General features: G+C 39.2%; 1 protein-coding gene across 4 annotated transcripts in view; it reads right to left on the reverse strand.

Moving 5' to 3' along the window:
* Arhgap10 (Rho GTPase activating protein 10) overlaps positions 1 to 25,697 on the reverse strand; it is a 290,987-nt gene that overhangs the window by 165,295 nt on the left and 99,995 nt on the right. For 3 of the 4 annotated variants that reach the window (XR_005737333.2, XM_040293220.2, XM_005327533.5), the window contains exons 5-10: positions 23,805 to 23,906; positions 18,166 to 18,276; positions 16,069 to 16,173; positions 9,185 to 9,314; positions 5,425 to 5,531; positions 2,714 to 2,808 (exon numbers count right to left, since the gene is read on the reverse strand). Coding sequence is in view for 3 of the 4 variants with exons in the window: in XM_040293220.2 (XP_040149154.2) it covers positions 2,714 to 2,808; positions 5,425 to 5,531; positions 9,185 to 9,314; positions 16,069 to 16,173; positions 18,166 to 18,276; positions 23,805 to 23,906 (650 nt within the window). In the remaining variant the exon portion in view is untranslated. Of the gene's footprint in view, positions 1 to 2,713; positions 2,809 to 5,424; positions 5,532 to 9,184; positions 9,315 to 11,176; positions 12,375 to 16,068; positions 16,174 to 18,165; positions 18,277 to 23,804; positions 23,907 to 25,697 lie in introns of those variants that run through there. The other variant, XM_078022056.1, reaches the window with a different exon arrangement.

Here is a 25,697-nt window from a genome sequence, read left to right on the forward strand (position 1 = left end):
TATCTTCCTTCTCCTCAATCCAAGCTTTATTCCATGTCAGTAAGTGATCCCATCAAGTTGCTCAAGGCAGGACCCTTCCTCTCCAGTCCTGCACCCAGTTCATCTCTAACCCTTGCACAGACCCTGCAGCTTCTGTTCCCACTGCCACACCAACCATGACCCTCTCATCTTACCCACTTACCCAATGTTCTCCAGTCTTGGCATTTCCAAACCTTTCTCTGCTTTGCCAGAGTGAGCTTTGAGAAATACAAACATGCCACTCGCTGTCTTTTTAAAACTTTACCGATTAAGCTGGAAAGCTTCAACCTCGGGTCCTTGCCCCTTGTCAAGCCTCACCTTCTCTCCCACTCTCTGTGGCTCTGCTCCAGTGAGGCTGGGTGCCTCTGGGGACCTCACGCAGGTCCCATCCTTCTATTTCAGGACTCCACATATAACTACTCCCTTGGCCTGAACTGAGTCTCATTCCTTGACTCCAAATAACCCCGAGTGATCAACCGAGACACCAGATCTTCAGCATGCCTCTCTTCAAACACGGACTGGACTAGGTCCCCTGGCCAGGAGTTCCCAGAAAGGTGGTCTGGGTCTCAGTAGAAATAAATTACAAATCCACAAGACAAAGAAAACCCAGAGGGTGGGGCCCAGGGCCTCTCCCTCCATAAGGGAACTTTTTTGTTTAATATAGTCACAGCTTTAAAAAATATAGTTTAATATATTTACTTTTTGTTGAGTATTTTACAATATTTATATTGTAAAATTTCATTTGAAATGACAATCTCCCTATATAGCAGTTCAAAAACTGCTAGAACAGATGATCTGTAAGTTCCTTCCTCCCCAGTTCTAAGAATCTTCTTGCAGGTATTATCCTTTATTTTTGAAAATAATCACAAAGAAACCCCAACCTTCCCAAGGTACAATCAAAATAAGGATCGGGGTTGCTACAAAGCATCTGGCATAATCCTGGTCTCCCAGAAGATACAGGGCTGGGCAAAAATAACACAAGTCACATTGAGACAATGTATGAAGAACTAGGAGTAACTGCTTTCAAAACAAACCAGGTTCACCTCCTGCAGCATGCTGCCGGCTCACCTTGGCCAAGGATTCAGAAGCATCCTAATCACTGATCTGCTGAGGTCCATGTCATTGTGGCTAAGAGCTCAGCCTCTGAGGCAGTACAGAGGCTCAAAACTCGGCTCTTTCCAGGCACAGTGTCACATGCCTGTAACCCCAGCAGCTTGGGAGGCTGAGGCAGGAGGATTGAGTTGAAAGCCAACCTCAGCAAAAGCAAGGCACTAAGCAACTCAGTGAGATCCTGTCTCTAAATAAAATACAAAATAGGCTGAGCTCAATCCCCCATACTCTGCCCCAAAACAATAGGTGGCACAAATAGATTTTTTAAATGGTTAAAAAAAAAAAAAAAAACTCAGCTCTCCCACTCAATAGCTTGACCATTCTGCCTCAGTTTCCCACCAAAAAAAAATGGAAACAATAATAGCCACCTGACAGAGAGATGCTGAAGATTCAATAAGACACAAGATTCATAGCACTGGCACCTAAAAGTCAGCTATAGGTATGTGCTCCAGGTATAATATGGAGTGACTCTCCCTCTGAGGTTTTTGTTTTTTGTTGGGTACTGGGGATTGAATCCAGGAGCACTTAACCATATAGCCACATCCCCAGCCCTTCGCATTTTTTATTGTTTTGAGACAGTGTTTCATTAAATTGCAGAGGCTAGCCTCAAATGTGCAATCCTCCTGCCTCAGCCTCCCAAGTCACTGGGATTACAGGTGTACACCACCACACCTGGCTCATTGAAGTTATTAACAAGTTCCTATTGACTTAAAACTTAAACCTCTTTTCTACAACATTCTTTTTCTTTCACAGTCTTGGCAAAAGGCTTATTTGCCTACTTGTCCTTTTTGTGGTTGTGACAAATATACATGGTGCTTAAGGTCACATTTTTATGTGCCTGGCATTTGATTCATTTACCAGAAAGTAAAGCACAGATCTCTTTGGGTTTTGACTGTTGAGGTATTTTAATTAATCTCATTTTATAAACTTTCATTATACAAACAAGAAATATCCTTATCTAAAAACCACTCCTGCCAAAACTGGGGCTGGCAAGGAATCCCTGTCTAGTCAGAGAGTCAAACAGAAATGTTCTCTGAAGACCATGATTTTCCTTGGCCATATAGGCAGACATAGAAATCAATGCCAGAATAGCAGTGATATTGACAGGCGCACTATTTTCTTGTTTTACTTCCTTCTGACAGTTATAACCATAACTGAAATTCATACAATAAGAAAAAAGCAACCAGTCTGTGAATAGATAGGCAGGGTTTGCATGAGACCCTCCATCACACGGTATAGACACAAACTCACACAACCCAAAATGAATTTGGTTCTGCATCACGAGCTCTCTCCGCCACACTCTCCTCTCTCTCATTCTCTTTTCCTGCTATGAATTAGACTTGGATCAACAGTAAAATGCTATGACATTATTAAGTGACAAGAAGTTAGGATAAGTTGAAACTTCATCCAAGTCACTCCACAACCGTACATAGGGACCGAGACTAATGGACTTACCATGAATACACAGCCTGGAAATATAACAAGAGAGCACTCTTCAGGACATGAAAATCAGTTGCAATTAACCTCTGTTTTTAAATCATATTTTTAAATTTTTTCATCATGTCCACTCATTCCCCAAACTTACCGGTCAGCAGCTTCTATGTCAAAACAAAACCTTCTGTCAATGGAGTCCGTATGCCTTTTGGTGCAGTCTTTCAAAAAGAACACCTCTCCATCGCCCTGCAAATAAGCATTACATTCTCAAAACTACAGAGCAAGCATCTGCACTCCAAGCTGCCAATCCTGGGGGAGCCAAGGTTCAAAATTTTAAGTCCCTTCTCTTTACCCTGATCTCTTTCAAACAAACACAGTTTAGAATCTAAACTGTTAATCATTTTTGTCATTGTCCTGTTCTTAAGGTTTTCTAGCTCTTGCCGACTACAGTAACATTTAACCAGACTGGACCGATGCCAAGTTTAAAAGGTAAATTAACAGCAATTTCCAGATGCTAGGACGCTATTCTCCTAATGTCCTCTTTTCTAAAGTGTGCAACTTTGTTTTACTTCATATCATGCCATATCGTATGTCAGAGTCAATATGTGACTGCCATGATTTAGATGTGAGGTGTCCTCCAAAAGCTCACGTGAGAGACAATACAATAAAGTTCATAGGTGAAATGATTGGGTTACGAGCGCCTTAACCTAATCAGCGCATTGATCCCGATAGGGATTATAGGCAGGCAGGGATGGCTGGACAAGGTGGGTCAATAGAGGCATGTCTTTGGCGGATGTACTTTGTCTTTATTGAGAGGAGTGCGCGCTCTGCTTCCAGCTCCAATTTCCCAAGTTGCTGAAATCCACCACACTCTTCCACCGTCATGTCCTGCTTCACCGCAGGCCCCATAGAATGGAGCTATCCTTCCATGGACTGAGACTTCTGAAACCATGAGCCCCAAAGACATTTTTACTCCTCTAATTGTTCTTGTCAGGTCTTTTGGTCACAGCAGTGAAAAAGCTGACTATAACAGTGATCCTTTTTGACTTATAAACATTGCAACCGCACATGGAGCAACCCAAAAGTACATCAAGGGCCCTACGTCAAATATAATGACCATGGAAAGCTGAACCACTCAATCTACACAGTTGTTTCCTGAGGCAGTCACTGAGATTATCTTTACTTATTTTTTCTTTCTTTACTATAATGCACTATATTTCCCTAACCACTGTTTAATTCAGCTTTTTTGCTGCTGTGACTCAAGGACTCGATCAGCACAACTGTAGAGGAAGAAGAGTTTATTGGAGGGCTCATGGTTTCAGAGGTCTTAGTCCATAAAAAGCTGCTTCTATTTCTTGAGGCTCAAGATGAGGTTGAACATCCCGGTGGAGTGTGTGGCAGAGGGAAGCTGTTGGTATGGTGATCAGAAAGCAGAAAGAGCATTTCTACTTTCTAGATGCAAAATGTATACTCCAAACAAGCCCCACCCCCTCCAGCCACCCCCTCCAGCCACCCCCTATCACTTCAGTTACCACTCAGTTAACCCGTATCAGGGCATTAATTCACTGATTGGGTTAAGATTCTTATAACCCAATCATTTCTCCTCTGAACCTTCTTGTGTTGTCTCACACATGAGCTTTGGGGGACACCTCACATCCAACCCATGACAACCACCTCTTCTAAGAACATGAGATAAAAGATAGAAAATGGGAGACAAAAGCAATGCAGGTACTAAAGAAAAACCATAAGAAGTTTGAGTACACACTTCTAGAACACTTTATAGAATATGAGGATCTAGAATATTTTTAAAACATTCAAAAATACAATTTTAAAACATCAAATTCTAAAATATACTTATTATGAGGGTAAAACAGAAAGATGCCACAAAGCACAAGTGCCTTAAGACTTGAATCCACTTCAACAGAAAACTTTGTTAAAGCCAACGCTCAGTCGTAACCCCATCTGCCTCCCAGAATGACATCCTTGTGTCCTCTCCACTGCAGGACCCAGCACTGCCATGTCTAATTCATTACTACGTCATATGTTTTTATTACAACCTGTCTTACACTTTTTTCAGGCAGAAGCCAAGTATATTTAAACAGAAGTCAGCTTGGGTTCATTCTGTGTTCACCTAACCACACCCATCCACCCAGCAAGCCGTGAATTATCCTGATTGCTTAAAATGTGCGGCCAATCATGTTCACTATGAGGGAGAAGAGCTTTGTCTCCAGAGCATAGATTAATGTTTTAAGCTGTACCTTCTGTTTAAAACACAGAGATCGACTTTCCCACATAGCAATGCCTGAGGTCTGCTTACTCTGTTCTTACTGTTGTGCTTTTCTTTACTGTTTACTTCTTTGGGAGGAGTAGTTAGCTGAATGGGAAATACCTAAATGAGAACTCTGTATGAATTCATTTCAACAGAAAACTCAGTCAAAGCCAACGCTCAGTCGTAACCGCTTATAGAAAATGAGTAAAATTCCCTATAGAAACCTCTACACTGGTTCAGGCTCTGAACATACCATAAGTGTGCAAATCAGACCTCCTATGAAAACTCTAGGGAACCATTCAGTCACAGAAGATTACTGTGTTTACTTTACAAAACCAGTGACATAAAAGGAATCAACTGGGTTTGTTTGTTTGCTTGTTTGTTTGTTTGCTTAATTCTGACTGCAAAGACCCATGAATGCAATTCCAAAAACACAACTGTTCTCTTTGGGGGCCTATTTGGAAACAATAGAAAACAGATTTTAATCCTTAAAATAAAATTCATTTACCTGTAGTGAATAAAAACCATTAAAGTGACACCCTCCTCCACAAAGAATCTCTTTCACATAGAACAAAGTAAATCCAAGTACTTACAAGCTTTCCCCCAGATCTGTGCTCGAATGGGATCATGTTGAACTTCTTGGCTGCTTTCCGATACATGCAGTAGTGTTTGACCCAGCTGGAACCAAATGGAGCAGGCCCTTCAACAAAAACATAACTTCCATGTTTTTCTTCATAAATAAGCAGATATGCATAACTCTAAGCCCATTACTAAGAAGATGATCACAATAAATAGCATCCACTACAGTTCAATAAAATGAATCAGCAACAACACTGGTTTCTAATAAAAGGAGAAAACTAGGGAAAATCAAAGGGCCCAAAGAGGTCCTTGGAGACAAGATTATAAGACATTTTCTGCAAAAACACAAGTGCTTTAAAAGCATACTTTTCAAACAGTGTGGTAGAAAAAAATAACAGTTATCTCACAACTGAAAAATCTCTTCATTTGAAGCTCTATTTTGAGTGTTGTAGGTATTAGGAGCTCACAAGAGTTCCATGTGATGTCTGGAATGGTTTAGGATTTGATTCTTGCTCCTCAAAATGACAGAATTGTAGAATTACAGTGCTGAGGAGAAAACAGCCAGTCTAGAAATCCATCTAGTGCTCTAAACCCACTAACAGCAAGTACCCTGGCAACTGCTGCCCTTGGATAATGGCACAATCGAGGCTTTGGAAGTGAAATATGCATGGCTGGGGAGGAGCTCGGAGGTACAGAGCTAGCTTAGTATGTTTGAGGACCTGGAACTGATCCCCAGCTTTGAGGAGGGCGGGTGGGGAGTGAAATATAGAAATGAAGAGTAAGGAATTTAAGGGATTCCCAGCTCTAGTGCTCCTTCTCTTTGGAGAAGTCTATCTCTATTGCTTTTACAGTAAACCTGCTGCTAGCTTTCTTAAAAAAAAAAAAAAATTAAGATGCGACAGGGGTAAGCAGACCATACATGCACCAGAACATTCTCAAAATCCCCTTAACTCTTTTGAGTCAGTATTCCCACCATTAGAGCTCCTCCTCACTGTGTCTTTGTTAGGGATACCCAGCAGCTGAAACAGCACATGCCAATAAAAGTCTAGTCATCAGGGAAGAGTATGTGCTTAGTATGCACAAGGCTCTGGGTTAAATTCCCAGCAGCAGCAACAACAAAAAGTCCAGTTATCATAAATCAAAGCTTAGGACCAACAGAAGTTGACCATTTACCAAGTAAGGACTCTAAAAAAAGAAAGAAAAAACATTCAAACACCATAATTTCCTACACAAATGAACCTATACCTGAAAATTTAAAAAAAAAAAAATGAGGAGGCTTAAAAAAAAAAAAAAGAAAAAAGCTCATTTAAAAGGAATGTGTTCAAGCTGGGGTCGTGGCTCAGTGACAGCTCTCGCCTAGGAGGAGTGAGGCACTGGGTTCGATCCTCAGCACCCCATAAAATAAAGGTATTGTGTCCACTCACAACTAAGAAAAATATATTAAAAAAATAAAAGGAATACATTCAACTCTAGAGAAACCTATTTATGGTATCTTGGTGGGATGAGGCAGTTGAAAGGGTTTACCAGATCACAATAAAAATTTCATGTCAGATGATTATTGATCCAAAGATCTCAATTTGAGAACTACTGAGGTTTGTGTCATAAATAACCAGTGTTTGTAATTTTGGAGATATTGCATGGAGAGTTCATTTAATTTAAAAAAAAAAATCTCAAAGAAGAAATGATTATGTTCTTGTCTCTTTAATATACAGACACTTAAGCTTCAAGCAAATGCCTAAGAAACGACAAGGCCAAATCTCAGATCAGAGTCTCTGCACCCAATCTCAAGGTCTTCCCTCTAATTAAGCCACCATGCCCTCCTTACCCCCACCAGATCCTACTCAGCAGGCTCTGAGCATGGTGGCCAATGAGGCTCTCGCCCACCTGAGTGGCAACTTGGACGTCCGTCTCAGACCCTCAATCCAGCACTTACTAGCCCTGTGATCTGGGGAACACTGTGACCTCTGCCTCCATTACTCATTGATAAAGAGGGTAATAACACCTCATAGCATTGTTTTATGAATTAAGTGAACACAGCATATACAGAGTTAAACAGAGTGCCTGGGCTACAGTAAATTAGAATTTAGCCACTACAGTTTTTGTTGGTTTTCTTCCAGTCTAATTTGAGCTCCATTTCTCTCAAAGTAAGTTTAGTAAGTTATGAATGTCTCAAGTTCCCTGTGATTTTCACTCGGGCATATCGTACGTATAAGAATTCTAACATTCTCGTGACTCTATCCTGGATTTTAATTTAGTTATTTCAAATTCAATTTTTAAAACTGGAATTGAGATGAGAAGTGAAGACTGTGGCATTTCAGATTAAACAAGGGCAAATGGAAAAAGCATCACCATCTCCTGATGACCTAGACCATTAGCTTCAATTCCAAGCATAGAGGGCACATAACCTGTTCCCCAAGTACTATCCACTACTAAACTGGTCAGTTTCAAAGTCCTGTGAATCAGGCACACTTAACAAATGAAAATTATAAATCCCTGTAAGTACAGGTAAGGATGAGAAGGGAGGAAAACAGTAAATGTAGACACATTTCATATTCTCATCCTTTCTACTAACTAGCAACAGGGTTCCATCACAGAAGAATCAAATTTGAAGAGCTTAACTGTTTAAAGAGACACCAAATTTTTAAAGCTTGAAAGAGATTCGACTTATTTAATTTTCCAAACATCACCACCAAATGTACTGCATATTCACAACAACAGCAATTGCTATGGTTTGTCCCCCAAAGATTTCTGTGCAGGAAACTTGGTCCCCAAAGCAACCATAATGAGATGATAGGCCTCTAAGGATGATTAGGTCATAAGGCTCCGTCCATGGGAGGGATTGATGTAGGACCAGGTTAGTTCTCACAGGAGTAGGTTATAAAGTGAGGTCAGTCTGGGCTCTTGGCAATCTTCTGCATGTGGCCATTTGCCTTTCTGTTTCTTTACCATCTTATGATGCAGCTTTTCAGCCACCAGAATCTTAAATCAAATAAACCTTTATAAACTATCCAGCCTCTTGTGTTTTGTTAGAGCAACCCAAAATGAACTAGAAAAAGCACCAAGACTAAAAACCCTGTAAAATAAATGAGGGTGCCACATGGGAATATTTTTTATAATAACCATCTGCAGTCTTCATAACTTTAGTAAGAATAAAGTATCTGAGATGGTGTGGGTAGAAATAGTTTGAAGAAAGAGAAAGATACCCATCTGGACCTTAACATGGGGAGAGGCAAGGTTGAGGGGAAGGGGAAGGAGAGGGTATGTATGTATGTATGTATGTATGTATGTATGTATGAAGTATTTTTTCCAAACAAAATATGCCTCTCAGGACAGAAGGGGGGCAAAGAAAAATAATTTCCGCAAATGCCACAGTAATTATAATAAATAGTTTTAAATACAGTCTGTGGGGTCTTGGTTCCAGAATCTCCAATGTCCCCACAATCAATACCAAAACCCTGGGATGTTCAAATCAGTCCCTTATATCAAATCGCATGTTATCTGCATAGAACCTATGCATACCCTCCAATATACAGTAAGTCCTCCCTAGAATACTTATGACACTCTTACAACATAAATGCTAAATAAATGGTTGTTATACTGTGTAGTTCAGGAAAGAATGATAAAAAAAGTATGTACATGTTCAGTACAATTGCAAGGGTCTGTTTTTGTTTTTTCAAGTACATTCAATTTGCAGTTGGAAATCCACAGAGGACCAACTGCAATTGGATTTTTAATCAACCTCCACCATTCAGTCAGGGTCTGAGAGCCTCTTACTTTTTTCCTGTACATACAGGTAGCCTTCTTCTGTAAACTGACTTGCTCGTTTGTGGTCCTTGGGATTTTGTCTGATTTTGTTCATAAGTTCTTCCACTTCAGACCTTGTTCCTTCAAACCGGTTCCGTGTCTGAAATGGACAAAAGATAAATTTAAATTTCTCATGAGGTTTTTCTGCATGAATTTTAAAGTCTCTGAATAACCATAATCAAATTTGTAGAATTCCTTTTTTGTAATTGTCAAAATATCCCAATTCTTTTTTCAAAGGGGGGAAAAAAATCGGTGGTCAAACAGCCAACAGAGAAGCACAAGCCACAATAACCAAAGAATATGCACTTCTGAAACTTTAACACCATAAATAATTTCACTGCCCAACATAAAATTTCCTGCTTTTAGTTCTCATGTTATTATTAAATCTTAGATTTTAAAAAAACAATAGATCATAGAATTTCTACTTGGGAAGTAAGATTTTTGCAACAACCAACATGACTCAGATTGTTACGATTATCCTAGCAATCTGAGCACTAGGAAACTGGACATCTTAATTCCTTTTTGCAAATTTATAAACACAAGAGTATATTTTTCCAGGTTGTGGTAACTGCACTTGAAAATGACGTTTCTTCCCTGAAGTGAGGGAAATCTCACCTACAAATAACGCCTCTGATATCTGAAGGGATAAATCACATTTCCGAAACCCAGGAGACTCAGCATGCCAATGTCTGTCAGGCAACTATGCGGAGAACGAATATGGAAGGTGAAGTGACAAAATTACCCAGGAAATTGTGATGCGTCAGCACCACCGGGCTTCTGGACATTTCTTTCATCCAGACTCGAAAATAATTGTATTAATACTGAAAAACTGCTGATGTGAAACTGTGGAGGAGCCGAGATAGAAAATTATTATTGAAATTTCTCCTCTCCCCTCCCTGCAATGAAAAGGGTTACCAAAGGTCTTCAGAGTGGAAAAATGGTAGAATCGTCCCTTTTTTCCTAGAGGGGTGGGGAGTCTGATTAATAGATTAAAAAAAAAAAAAAAAACCTAACTTCAGAGGTTGATTTTAAACACAAAGCCTCAAAAAATAAATCTTTTGTGTACTTCATGAAAGTACTCATGTGTTGCATCCGCTCCCTCTCCTTCCCATGGCTCATCTCCAGGGATCCCTGTCCCACCTTTATTCTGATCGCTCTTTCCTCCCTCCTTGTTTTGCTGAGATTCCTTCCAACCTTCATTTCTTCTCATGTGTATATTAAATATTCATATGCACAATTAGGCAAATTATAAATTGTCGTGAAAATTCACATATGTGTGTATATTAAATACACATATGCACAAATACACACACATTCATTCTCTCTCGTTCTCTGACCCACTCATGTCAATGCTCAAATTGTCCTAAATTTGTCCAGTAGAAACTCCTTCAACCTGGCTACCATCTTCTGACATGATTTTACGTCAGAAGTTTATGTTTTCCTTCTCCTAGAATCAGTCATTTCTCCAGAAGTCTTGTTGGTTTCAGTGAGAGGCAGTATTCAGAAAACAAGATCTGGACACCGCGGGCCCACAGCTATGGGGCTAACGTTGCTGAATCTTCCCAGGAGACAGACCTGGGCGATACCCCTCCACATTTATACACTTACACAAACACAGATCAGTACTTCCACATCTATGTGAGCCAAACCCATGACTTTCTCCCAATAAATCTAATTTTACTCTAATGATTTAGGATTTTTTCTAGTCCATCCCTTTACATATTTATAAATTTCTTCTCAAACACTGAGAGACCTGTCAGTATCCTAAATCTCTCTGCTCAGTTTGTTCAATTAACCTATCAGCAGAAGGAAAGCAAGCTCCCAAACACTCCGGCCACCTTCTACACGCTACGTCTACATCCTCTGCCACAATCCCCTGCTGCAAATGCCACCATGCCAGGCCTCCACCTCGCTGCCCTAATTCCTCAGGGCCTGTGTCTCACAAAAAGAAGAAAACATTCATTTTAGCTCTTTACTTAATAGACCATGTTTATTTAGGTAAATTATAAACTGGGGTGAAAATCACATTTTTTGGGGGGGGGGGTTTGGACAAAAATCAATAGAATAGCTAGAACTTAACAATTCCCGATTTCTAATTCTAGGTGCTTATGAAGATGCCTATATTAGGCTATGAATGTCACAACAGTTCACATTTGAGTACTTCACACTGTGACTGGCACTACCAGAAACACTTTATGGTGCTTTAACCCGAATGACCTGAGAGGCAGGGTGCAGCCCAGCTCCATCCAATGTCACAACCATACCACTGCCAACGTCCTTTCCTTCCATGTTTCAGCGAACATTTTAAAACAAACCAGCCTTGAATGAAGCCTTATAAATTAAGCCTTTTATTATAGCGCCCATCTGGCCATAGCGGGGTTGCATCTGGGGGCCAAGGTGGAATCGAGACACATTTGACCACACCTGGAAAACTGATGGGTCCAATGAGGCACCACGCTTAGGAGAAATGGAAAAGGAGAAGGAAGAGCTGTACACACCAAGTTGTACACAGAAATAAGACTTTAGGGTACAGGCAACGGTTCCATGTACAGATTGCCATTTTTCATGACGCTTTCCCTTCCTGGCCCCATGACTTACTTCATTCATGGGGCAAAAGATGGCAGAGTGTAATTCAAAACATGAAGAGGATTTCATGAAACCCGTTCCACACCAGGAGCAGCCCTACAAAGCCCTACTCAGGTAACCTTCCCAAACACACACACATACTCAAGTTCCACATCATCCCTGCAAGTGCTTTATGCATAGGGAGGAGACAGGGGACAACAGTGGAGTGGCAAATCCTGGGCAAACAGCCCATGGGGTCTAAAGACCCTAAGACACCTTACACAGAAAACCAGACGGGCTCTGATTAGGATCAGTGAGAAGTGGAAGTGAGTGTACTAGTAGTGCCTAAATCCGAGTTCTGATAAATGGGAGTCCTGTGTTACACATTGGCTGTTAAGCTCCAGCGGAACCAGAAAGTTGTTTCTCAAATCCGTCTTTACTGATCCCGGATACACCAGGTCCGACCCATCTTCTTCCACGATGCTGAGCCTGAAACTGTGGACCCAGCACAAGTGTGCTCAAGTCCAGTGCTCGCCCTGTCCAGTGGGCAGGATAGTTTGAGAAGGGATTTCTCCTTTGGCTTCTTTTCTTTATCCTTCAAATTAGAATAAAAGAAAAATCTACAACATCTGCTTTTATGAAGACTAAACGTGCATAGTTCAAATTAAGTCACTTAGGGCAATCATCAGCACACAGTAACAAAATTAATTTAGGCAGTACTATTTTACTATTGTTTTATTATAATTAAGCCATGGGGGGATCAATATTGATTTTCTAACAAAGGAAAATATTTTCTCATACTGTTAGACACTACTTAGCCATTCTTAGTATCTGATAGACTTTTAGAGATTTTCAATAAATCCTAAAATTTCTGTTATTCCTTTCAAAGAAGAATTCCAGTCTTCCTTACCCCATAGTCTTCTGGGAATAAGAATCACAAAAGTTCAGTTACTTTTATAAAATATCCTTTAATTTGGTTGCAATTTCCATTCTTCTGAAATCTATTTTCTAAAAGCCATCTTGCTACTTTCTTGCTTTCCATTTATTACTCAAGATTACAGAAAATGGATGAAGACAGAATCCCTCAAAAAAGTCTAACCATCTTTGAATAGAAAAAGGTGTAACCAGATAAGGGGGAAATACATTGTTCTTAGTTTAAAAAAATAAAGTTCAGCTTTTTTCTGATCATACAGTAGGTTTTGCTACTTAATTTACTAGAATAACAAAACACTGACTAAAAGTACCCAAGTTAAAGCAGAGTTAATTGTAATATTTAGTTTTAAAATTTCAGGATATTTCATTGTCACATTAAACACACACACACACACACACACACACACACACACACACACGGATTTTCTTCCAGTAACATGTAGTTTTATATAACCAGCATTTTCTCTTTATTATACAAAAAGCTGATATCATCAAGGAAAAAGATGAAGAGCCAAGAAATAAGTAAATGATAGCACCATTGAGGTGGAACAGATAGCACAGAATGAATGACATGTTTCAAAGATGAGGGATTTCTGAAGGGAAGAGAATTAGCTAAGAGCAAAACTGAAGAGCCAGGGGCAGTGGTGGTGTGTACCTACTGCCTCAACCACTCAGGAGGCCGAGGCAGGAGAATCACTTGAGCCCAGGAGTGCCCAGTCAGCCTGGGAGATTTGGCAAAACTCTGTCTCTTAAATAGAAGAAAAAAAATTAAAGCCTACCTCCTAGACTGGGTGTAGCTCACTGGTAGAGCCAGTGCTTAGCAGGCACAGGACCTGGATTCAACCCCAGCAAGACGGAGAGGAATGGAGAAAGACCCCTAGATCAGGCATTCCCAATACTGAAGGCAAGTTCGAGAGAAAGAATAGCTTCTACATGAATGAACTACACGAGTCACCTCAGAAACATCCAGAATAAAACCGAGAGAGGAATATTTAGACAACAGAGTAAGGATTTAGGAAGTTCACTGATGACAATTCATACATTTAAACTTTTTTAAAAAAAGGTTTGTTTTAGTTTTTGTACTTTATTGTTCAGTAAATTGTTGTTGTTTGCCCATTTCTCTACAGAAAATGAACGTAATTGCCAAAGGTGTAAGGTCTTATATACAAAGGATATTAACCAGGTCATTTTCTGAAATATTTCAAACGATAGCAGGACTTCAAGTTTTGCTTATACGTTCTCATGACCGAGTATGGTTCAATCCCATAGACATATCTCATCTCTCTCAAATTATTCTGGTGCATGCAAAGTAACTAGATCCCCCATGCCCTATAGATACATTACGAACATACTTTCATGCATAAGCAAGATAGCTTCACTGAAGGCCCCCGGAGGCTGATATGTCCCTAACATGTCACCTCGGAGCTTGGGGCAGAGCTGGCTTCCCAGGGAGGTAGGCTGTACAACCACACAGGGCTGTGCTCAGAAAGTCTCAGGCCAGGCTTAATGTTTTGCCGTCTCTGTCTTGAAACTTCTTCATCCTTTTTTTATAAGGAGCTCAATTTTTTTCACTTTACATGTGCCCCACAAATTCTATATATGGTCCTGTCTGAAAGTTCTCCTCCAGGTCAGCCCTGAGCTTGACAGACGAGGCCCAGATGGAAAAGCCAGTTTCAACAAGTTACATCCCCAGTTGGTGGAAGGTGGAGCAGGGAGGGGGTAGGATATCAGAATCATAATCTAATCTTCTAATGGGAAGTTGTACTGCATGTATGTATAGTATGTCAAAGTACACTCTGTCGTGTATATCTAAAGAGAATAAAAAATGTAAAAACAAGATGCATTTATGTTCTGACTTTAAAAATAATGGTAATAATCTAATCTTTTAAACGAACATCTTTATAAAACTGTTCTGCAGTTTACTATTCTTTAGACTAAACATGTTACAGAATGATTTTGAGGTGAGTATAACTAATCTATATAGATTTGGAATTATATTTTTAAATTGTTACATTATAGTAATATCCATATTTTATAATTCTTTTCATTGATCTTGGGACCATGGCAGCAGGAAAATATCTACAAGGATTCTAATAATTTTGACCCAGCTAAATGGCCAAACAATCCATGAATGGAAACTAAAACCAAACTTAATTTGGGGGTCCTCCACTGAAATAAAGAGCAAGTTGCTCCTGCGGAGACCAGAAGCTGAGGAGCTGCCCCTGCCACTCTTCAGTGGCCCCACAGGCCCTAAGAAAGCTACAAAGGGAGACAGCCTCCTCCACAGGCCTAAGACAGGTTAACCAAATCTACACATTGTGAGTTCTCTCTGTTGTCTCTTGTTTAAAAAGCTTATTTCACCTGCAGAGATTTCCAAGAAGAAACCTTTGAAATAGATCTTCCTTCAAAGCTGGCTTTAAATAAAACCTATCGTCCTACCAAATGGACTCCGAATCTTTTCTGGAGCAGCAAAGATTATAACCTACCCCATTCCCTGGGCTGGTATTGGTGCTGCTCAGTAACAAAACTGACATATCAATTATAAAAATAAGATTTTATTATCTATACTGCCAAATATGGAGAACTGTATAAAAAAATGGGGGGAGGCTTTATTCTTAATTTCTAATCATGCAATAAATAAAAGCACAAGCAGTTAATGCCTCAAAACTGACTGTCCATCTATTTTATATCTTTCAGTGTATGCTATGAGTTTGGCCCAAAGCTGTATAACAAGGCTTCAATATTTGTTAAACATATCCTGACTAGCTTTTCCATGAGGACACATCTAGGATCAACTAAAATGTTAAGAGAAAAAAAACTTCTGCCACTTAAAATCATATATACTATACCGTTTAGTAAATATATTCTCTAAAGTCGCCTTATTCAAGATCTGCCAAAAAAGCATCTGATTTCCAAAGAAAAACAATGCAGACTGATAGCAATTGTGTACAACTGCACACTAGTGAACGTACTTAAAATGTAGGGAAGAACTTCCACTGGAAACCTAAACCTGTCTAAGAATAAAGTCATGAAGTTTGGTTAACAGAGAAGAAATTCAACTCATTATCATTTTAAAGCCTTTAACTAAAGTGGCAGGGTCACTCAGTTAACAGAACAAAACTCATTTTTAAAACTGTTCCAGAAAGTTCAGGAAGAACCACCAGGTGGCAGAATTTCCTGAGGCTCAATTAACTGAAGAGCAGTTAGTTACTTGAAAAGCTGACCACTAGGTGGCATCAGACCCCCACTTTCTCAGTCCCCACCGAGCAGCCTGATCTTAGTTTAGTAAGACTTTTCCCATACGAAACACATGAAAAAATACACTTTCTTACACCAGAAAGTTTTTGTTTCCTTACATTCTGAATGTTGATCTGTAGTTCCATTTTGTAGTGATTGAAGTCTTTGGCAAGTTCATGGCCCTGATGATAGAAAGTAAACATTCCCTGAAAAAATGACAGCATCTAAGACAAAGGAGAAAAGGGGACATTAGCAGGGGGGAAAATCCCTCACATACACTGAAGAATCACACACACTGTCAAGAGCTTCCCTCTCCTCTCACCGCACCCCACTGATGTTATTCTAAGGAAGTCAAAGACATCGAAGTGCACATTATCAATTGGTCTTTATTTCTATAAAGAGGAAGCATTTTCTTAAGTCTCAGTGCCCCAAGACTATTTTTTACAGCAAGCCTCATAGAATTCTAAGTCATCCGCTTATCCTCATCCGTCAAGAGAATCCCAATATTCACCTGTAATTGAAACCTTAACACTGTAGTTCAACTCATCCATAAGAGTAAAATCATGGAATCAGAGAGCAGAGCTCCAGTCTCTACTGGCATCCATCCCAGGCACTGCAACCCCAGTTTTGTTGACAGGGATGTTCAGTGACTTGCCCAGGGCAGAAGCAGGGCAGTAGCAGGGCGGTAATTAAGCCCTAACGTTTTCTACCAACTCCTAACCTGCCCCTCTTAATTAGAGGGCAGCTGCTTCTGCCCCACGTCAAAATGCATCGAAAAGGAGAAGAGGAGATTTGGGGGGAGAGTGAAAGAAATTCTGAGATTAATTTTCTTCCAAACAGATTAGAAGAGAAATTTGGGGCTTTAACATCAAATGGCCATCCACAGTCGATCCCTAAGCAATCCCTTGTTATAATGACTATGGGCAAATTACTGAAACTTTCTCTGCTTCAATTTCCTTATTTGTTAAGTGGGATAACAAAAATGTCTTGGAGTTACTGCATGGAATGAAGTGAACACAGTACAGTACTTAGAACAATGACTTGAACCAAGAGTGAGCACTGTAAGTGCCCAATAAATGTAGGCCATTATTATTTCATATAAAAGGAAAGCTTTAATGAGGGTTAATTTTCTCTAATTGTTTAATTTAGGTTATTTTTATTATTCCAACAAGTTTTTAATCAATCAGTACTTAATAATTCTTTTGTTTCTCAAAACCATGAATGTATTGGGTAAACTGTAATAGTATTAAACTGGAACTCAAAGTTGTGTAATACAAAAAGACCATTACAATTAAAATAAATATTAAGAATGACTTCCAATGTTTCTGTTTTTGCTAAAACTCTCAATATGAAATATCCTTGACATTTTAATTAAGAAACATACATTTATATACATGTATTTGAACATAAAAATAACTAATCCTATTAGAAAAACATTTTTGTGATAACAAAAAATCAAGTGTTTCTTGAAACAAAATGCTAGTTTCACTCCCTGGGTGCAATGACTCAACCTGTAATCCTAGCAGCTCCAGAGGCTGAGGCAGGAGGATTGCGAGTTCAAAGCTCCAGCCTCAGCAACAGTGAGGCCCTAAGCAACTCAGTGAGGCCTCGTCTCTAAATAAAATATAAAATAGGGCCGGGGATGTGGCTCAGTGGTGGATTGCCCCCAAGTTCAATCTCTGGTACTCCCCACAAAAAGAAATGCTAGATTCACTCACAAAATTTCAAATGTTCCTCAACACAGGTTGCTTTAACCATGGTGAGGAGTGTTAGAAATCGTGATTAAAAAAATAACTGTTCAATTGTTCAATGGACAGAGTTTGGATGGGTAAAGTTACTTTAAAAATGATCTTGAGTAAAGATGATCCTACAAAATGCCACTTTCACACACATTTTGATATTAATTCTTGCAGAGGGATTTTTTTAAAGAGTGAAGCTCTAAGGAAAATGGCCAAAATTGCCTATGACTAAACTTCTTGAGACCATGTGCCAACAGCAATATTCATTGTGTGTTGCTGTACAAAAGAGGTTGAGGACCACTGATTTAGATGTGATTCCCTGACTTTGTGACTGTGTCCATCCTTCTATGTATAATGTCTGCCTTCATGTTTACACACTGTAGCCTCTAGGAACCATGTTAGATCTAAGAGAAAATACGACTATTATATTACCAAAATGTATCACCAAAATAGCAAACAACTTGCTCCAATACTCACAGGCTCCACAAACTCAAACTTCTTTCTTTCTTGGATTTCCTGAAGCTTACATACATATTCAAGAGACAGTTCATAAAAGTGCTGCCGGTTTTGCTCCACTTGGAGATCTGCCTGTGTTAAAGGAATTGAGGTTAGTCAAACTGGAGAGAGAGAAGGAAACTCTATACCAGAAGTTGGCAAACGTCAGTCCACAGGCCAGATATGGCATGCCGCCTGTTTTTGTAAATCAAGTTGTATCTGAACACAGTCAGGACTGTTTAACATGAAGTCTGAAGCTACTCTCCTGCCACAACCATAGCATTGAGCAGCTACAGCAGAGACCTCAAGGCCCTCAAGAGTCTAGAATAGTAACGCTCAGACTCTTCAGAAAAAGTCCCCCCACCCCCACCCCCACCCTGTAGGCTATAGCTAGCTGACCCCCAAGGACTAGAGGCCCAACAGTTAGGCTTTCTTCAAACGCTCGCTCCCAACCAGAACTGCCGCCAACTCAAAAAAATCACATCAACATTATTTCCATGAACAAATCTTCCAAGAATGAGGTTGGCCCGAGAGAGGAGGGGGGGAAATTCCAGTCACTTCAGTACTAGGTGATTGAGAACAGCAGGTGAGGAACTGGCAGCCATGACACATCTGAGAAACTGGCTCTGGAAGGCAGGTCAGGGTCGGAAGCCCATCTAGGGGTGCTCATGCTCCTAAGCCCTCACCATGTCGGATCACCCCCTGAGTCCAGCTGGTCAGGAGACTATTCCAGCTTATCTCGCATTACTAACTGAGAGAAGAGTACAGTTCCACAGAGACCAACAGGAAAGGCATTCTCATCCCAGAAACCACTCTCAAGGCACTGTGCAGTATTTCTCCTAACTTGCTAACTTGATTTTCAAAAGTATTGATCTAGACATTTCTCCAGAAAAAATATTTTTAAAATGGCTAATAAGCATAGGAAAAGAGGCTCAAATAATCATCAGGGAAGTATAATGAAAGACTTCCTCACATCCATCAGGACAGCTATTATGAAATGGAGAAAAGAAGTGAGGTGAGGTAGGGAAAATATGGAGTAACAAACTCTTGCTCATCACTGGTAGGAATAAAAAACGATGCAGCCACTGTAGAAAACATGCCAAAAGCACCTCAAAAAATTAAAAATAGAATTACCGTGGGATGCAGCAATTCCACTTTAAGGTATACACCTAAAAGAACTGAAAGCAGGAACTCAGACACTTGCACACCATTCATAGCAGCATTCTTTACCCTAAACAAAAGGTAGAAGCCGTCCATGGACAGATGAATGAATAGATATTCAACAGCCTGAAATTCTGACACACGATACAACATGGATAAGCCTTAAAGATACTATGCAAGCAAAATAATTCACACATAAAAACACAAATACTGTAGGATTTCAAATATATGAGATACCCAAGAAAGTGCAATTCACAAAGACAAAATAGAATGGTTTGCCAAGCATAGTGGTGCACGCCTGTAATCCCAGTAGCTCCAGAGGCTAAGGCAGGAGGATCGCCAGCTGAAGGCCAGCGTGGGTGATTTAGAGACCATGACTCAAAATAAGAAGGGCTAGGGATATAGCTCAGCAATAGAGCATCCCTGGGTTCAATTCCCAGTACCACAAAAATAAATAATAAAGATGATTTGTTGTCAAGGCAGGAGGAGCGGGCTGTGTTTAATGGGTACCAAGTTTTATCTGTGGAAGATTAAAAGAAAAAAAGCTGGGGAGATACAGGTGGTAATTATGTAACATGAAGGAATGTAATGCCACTGAACTGCACACTTGAAAATGGTGAAAATCATGAATTTTGTTATATTTTGCAATGACAGTTGGATAAGCTTTTGAAAATAAAAGTATTTGTCGAATACTTAAATTTTTCATCAAATGCTTTATTAAAATGGTGTTTCAATGCAATAACCGTTTCTAAACTAAAACAAGAGTTTCTATCTCAAAGTCCTATTTGTATGCCCCTGATCATCAGATTTTGATTGGTGAGCCATCAGCAATAAATAGCTATAACTCCCAGCAAAAACACTAATTCTTGAGTCTTTAACAAAATGAAGACACGGGGAGATAAAGGTGGTTGCTTCATTATTACACCAGAGCCAAAATGACTGGTTCCGTCTGAGCTGATTCTCTCTTGTAGCTGTAGATGCTACTATAATTACCCTCACATTTCTGGTCAACTTTTATTACCACCTGTTTAATATTCTGAATATCCAAAACTGTTGTGCCATGTGCTTCACAATTATATCACCAGAATCCCTGGGATCACAGACAGCCCGTGACTTACAATACTGCCAGAGATGTCCAAGTCCTACTAGGGGCACAGAATGATTTCCTTTACCCTGACCCAGTCTCCTTACTACATGGTATGATTTGAATGTGTCCCCCAAAGGTTTGCTGGAAGGTGGCCTCTAGGGTGTCCATACTGAGGTGATAAAGTCTTTAAGAGGTGAGGCCCAGTGAATGGAAATCAGGGCACGGAAGCACTATGCTTGGAGGGAATTAATGCAGGTCTCCTGGGACTGAATTAGTTCCGGGGAGACTAGGTTTTAAGGGAGCCTGGCATCTCCTCTGAATCTGTCTTCCACACACACCCCCACTCTGTGATGCCATCGAACTTGAGGCCCTGTGACGAGCCAAGCAGATGTCCACACCATGCTCTTGAACCTCCAGAACCATAAGCAAATAAAGAAGCCAGCTCAAGCAATATTTATAGCAATAAAAAAGTGAGGAATATACTACACTTAGCAAAAGTCACCAGTTGTTAATTAATACACAATTTCTATTTGATTATCTGAATTGTGGACATTTATACTATCAGAATGTATAAGATAGATCAGTCACATATGAAGTTATTCAAAGGAGCTACTTCTCTAGTGATATTTATGTTGAAATGTTATTTTGTTGATAGGTAAAGAGAAACTTCAAAATCACAAGAAATATTTTGTCACATAACTACACTTGTTACAGTGTAGAAATTAGAATTTAGGGATATTGATGGAGGTAGAAGCTCTGTTGCCTAAGAAGGTAAACACAAGCCAAAGCAGCAGATTCAAGAGATTTACCAAAATAGCCAGCTTTCTGTATACTACAATTTTTTGTTGTTACTCTCATTTGAAACAAGAGGAGACAGTAAATTAGCCACACGTTTCTATGCCTTTGTTCAATATAATTCTCAGCAGTTAATCTCTTAAGCACCTGGAGTCACTGAGGATCAGCAACACCTTGGCTGCAGGCAAACTTTGTTCCCTTTAAAAAACCTCTAATATGGCATTATGTAAAAATGTGGATGTGTAACCGATGTGATTCTGCAATCTGTATTTGGGGTAAAAACGGGAGTTCATAACCCACTTGAATCTAATGTATGAAATATGATATGTCAAGAGCTTTGTAATGTTTTGAACAACCAATAAAAAAAAAAGGAAAAACGAAACCTGTAAAAAAAATAAATTAAAAAAAAATAAAAAACCTCCTGACTTTCAAGAGAAGGATGTTTCAAGTGGAAGTCTGTAAGTTAGTAAATAACAGAACAAGATAGCAAAGTACACGTAACTGATGTGAAACTAAAATTCTTCACCTTCAGAGTCTCTTCAAATATCTGATCTGGAACTTAATGACTGATGAAATTGGGATTGATGAAAATCGCCAAAGCCCTAGCTCAGCGGACACACATCTTCACACTTTTCTTGCCATAAATACATAGAAATCCCTACTCCCTGACAGACACTTTTCTAGGCACAGAGGTTTTGTGCTGCATAAAACTATTTTGTTGACATCAAGAAACTTACACTCCTTGGAAGAAGCCATGTGACAAGCACATAATAGGTAAAACAGCTCTAAGAATATGGAGGGGTGTGCGCCTGTAATCCCAGTGGCTCAGGAGGCTGAGGCAGGAAGATTATGAATTCAAAACCAGCATCAGTAATTTAGTGAAGCCCTGAACTTAGCAAGACCCTGTCTTAAAATTTAAAAATTACAAAGGACTGAAGATGAGGCTCGATGGTTAAGCTCCCATCTGTTCAATCCCGAGCACCAAAAAGGAAAAAAGAAAAAGAATATGGAGGGGAAAAGGCAGAGTAAGGGAAACATTCTGAGTAGGATAGGCAGGAACAGATTTCCTAATAAGGTAATCTGTGAATACAGCATTTGGAAGAGTAGTTGAAGAAGTGAAGCGCGTGGATCTGGTTTGAAAATATCCTGGGCAGGGATCCAGGGTGGAGTTCAGTGTGCCCCTTCTGAGGGTAGAATGCATGAGGCCCTGGATTCAATTTCCAGCAAAAAAAATTAAAATCATGAGGCAAAAGGAAGACCAAATGTAAAGTTCCTGAGCAAGGAATTTGCTTGGCCCCAGGGAATGGCACAAGCTGACATACTGGATATAGGCAGTGAGACAAAGGGTCCAGAATGACTCATGATTCTTCATGGGCAACATTTGGAACTGGATATCTAATTAGAAAGTGGAGATGGAAATTTACCTGGGGCATAAAAATTCTCTTCCAGATACTTGGAAATAGAGATAATGAAGAATAAAGGTTAAAACTGTTAACAGCATGTCTATAAATGCAACAGCTGTCATTGCAAAATTGACCGAGGGCTAGAGATGGGAGCATGTGTAACTCTGTGTGGTTTTCTACAAAGTGGAACAAGTAGAGAATGGAGCCATACCTGAGGTATTGTAGGGAGGATTAAGTGGTATAAAAGCTCCTTTCTGTTTCATAAACTGATCTACGCCATCCAAATGTCAAAGGTATTAGAGATACAAAAGAAAATGTCACATGGGGATAATATCCAATCAACCATATGTGTGCCCACACACATATTGTTTGCAACCAACTATCTGAAATTCAAATACACCCTAGAATCAATGCTATTAGTGTTATTTGGATAAAATTTCACTAGGTACATGTTACAATGGCACATTCTACCCAGATTCCTTACATGTGTAAACCCAAACAAGAAAAGGAGAAATCGTACTATGTGAAACAAGTAGGGATGTAAAACTGCAAATTTTCCTTAAAAAGTGTACATTCTGCATTATGAACAACACGTTATGTTCTATTCAAGCCTTGAGTGAGGAAAACAAACAGCAGGGAATTTAGAAACAATGAGAAAAAATGAGAGATGTGAATTCCTTTCTCCTTGCATAAAGCTACTTCCCCCAAAAAAAGGTATATTAACACAAGAAAAAAGGATGATTTCTTTCAACCAAGCCGAACCTTCTGAATCCCTGGCATTAAATAAGATTAATACTACCTTCATATAAAAGCAAAATTATATATGAGCCTATTAAATTCAATCCATTTATTCAAGAAATCTTGAAAGCCAATTAATAGATCCATCCCTGCACATAATATATCTGTTCTACAGTGAAGCTGGTTAAAATTATTGCTCCTATGAAAAAACAGAACCCAAAATTTTTACTACTATGAATCCACGGTTAGTCAATCATGATAAGATATATTCATCATTTTGTGTCTTGTTTCACAAGTACCATTTCTTCTTAATTTGTTGCAAAACCCGTTTTTCCTTCCCAAATACTTAATTCCAGATGAAGTTTTCAAAAGTAAAGCTCATTTAAAAATATATGCACTTTTTTAATTCTGCAAAGTAATAGGGAAAAAAAGAATACCTCTTGTAAATGTGAGTCTTTCTTTTTGGCTGACAGATTCAAATGTTTATCAATTAGGCTATAATTCTTTTCTGTTTCTTTGTCGAACTTCTTTTTTTCTTCCTACAAATCAGAAAAAAAAGACAATTATGATTAAATAGAAAAAAAATTTATACACATCATGAATCCACTAGGATGCTCAAAATATGAAAATAAAACGAAGTCCCAGGGAACATGGAGCAATTCAAAAAAACATCTGTAACATCCAAGCCACAGCTTACAAATCAAGTCAGCATTAGGATCAGAGATGCACTTGATTTCTTTGAAGCCTATGCTATTTTTCAACTCTTCACTTACCACTATATTAAGAATTAATGCGGTCACTCATCCCTCACAAAAAGAATACATAAGAACAACATATAGTCTTAAAAAAAAAAACTTGGTCAATTTTGGCTTAGAAAAAGAATACATTTCAAATGTAATAGTTTGGCTCTAGAATTTTTTTTTAAAAAAAATCACAATGATCACTGTTGGGGGAAAAAAACATCCAAGGAAAAATCTTCTTTCCTCAATGGCTGATGTAACAATAAAATCCTCTGGTCAGAAATGTTGTTCATATTCCCATACCTTACCAGTGATTTCTTAACACTGCCTAGAATATATATCAATAGATCAAAAGAGCCTAAAATAATATTGACATACTAGTGGTGAGCTAATTTGGTTAATATTACAAACATTTCTCAGGAACCTGTATTTGCTTTTCTTTTGCTATAGAAGCTTTTTGAGAAAACAAGCAAAATTTTAAGTGCAGCAAAGACAAACTATGCCCCCTCTTAAGCTGCTGGCCAACTTGGGAGGTGTTTAATAAACACTTTGAGCATCAATGAGTACATATCACATCCTCATGATAGCAAAATGTGTCTATCAAGTTGGGCACTAAAGCACAGGCCTATAATCCCAGTAGTTCAGTGGGCTGAGGCAGAAAGATCACAAGTTCAAGGCCAGCCTCAGCAACTTAATGAGACCTCAGCAATTTAGCAAGACCCTGTCTCAAAATACAAAATAAAAAGGACTGAGAGTATAGGCTAGTGACAGAATGCCTCCGGGTTCAACCAGAGTTTCCATGCTTCCCCCCAAAAAATAAATAAATGTGTTCATCAACTTCAAACTCTCCACGACTTCCTGGGAAGATACATTCCTGTCTGTTTTCTAACTTCTCTTTTCTTAAGTAAACAGTGAACTAGTCTGTCTATATCTGGTATGAGATTTCCCTCATAAATACTGTGAATTCTACTTCTTTGCATTTATCTCGCCCACTACATGGGACCACAAAGTTGTTTTTCAAACCTCCCACAGTATATCCTTACCAAATGTTCTAAAGGCCCTAAATTAATGCCAGCATTAATGGAAAAGAGTCTCAGGAATGGGAGTTTCTTCCCATTTCTAATCCAAGTCCAATTATCAACTTGCACCCAAAACAAAAACAAAAACAACAACAAAAAAAACTAACCACTCATCTGACAGCACAGAACCTAAGTTTTCTTCTCAAAAGATCAAGGAGTATTTTCTACTGACTCACTCCTGGTGATCCCATGGTCCATCTATGTGAGAGAGGAACCCAAGAATTAGGCAGTTGTAACCTCTCATGTGTATCACACTTGTTGAAACACAGACCTGCATTCTTCTTTATGCCCTAGTTTTTTTTTTTTTTTAATTTACAACTTTTTATTTCATGTCTCAAGTATCAATATGTTACAGTCAGTCTCTTCTCTGCTTGTCATTATTCTCTTCATCAACAGAAAATAAACTCTTACAAATTCGTGCTACCTCAAAATCTCCACTAGCTTAAAAGCTGAGAGTGTGAAGAGTAGATCAAGACTCGGTGCCAAAATCTGGCCACTTTTTGCTGTGACT

The sequence above is a fragment of the Ictidomys tridecemlineatus genome, chromosome 9 (genome assembly GCF_052094955.1).
Source record: "Ictidomys tridecemlineatus isolate mIctTri1 chromosome 9, mIctTri1.hap1, whole genome shotgun sequence".
Lineage (NCBI taxonomy): Eukaryota > Metazoa > Chordata > Mammalia > Rodentia > Sciuridae > Ictidomys > Ictidomys tridecemlineatus.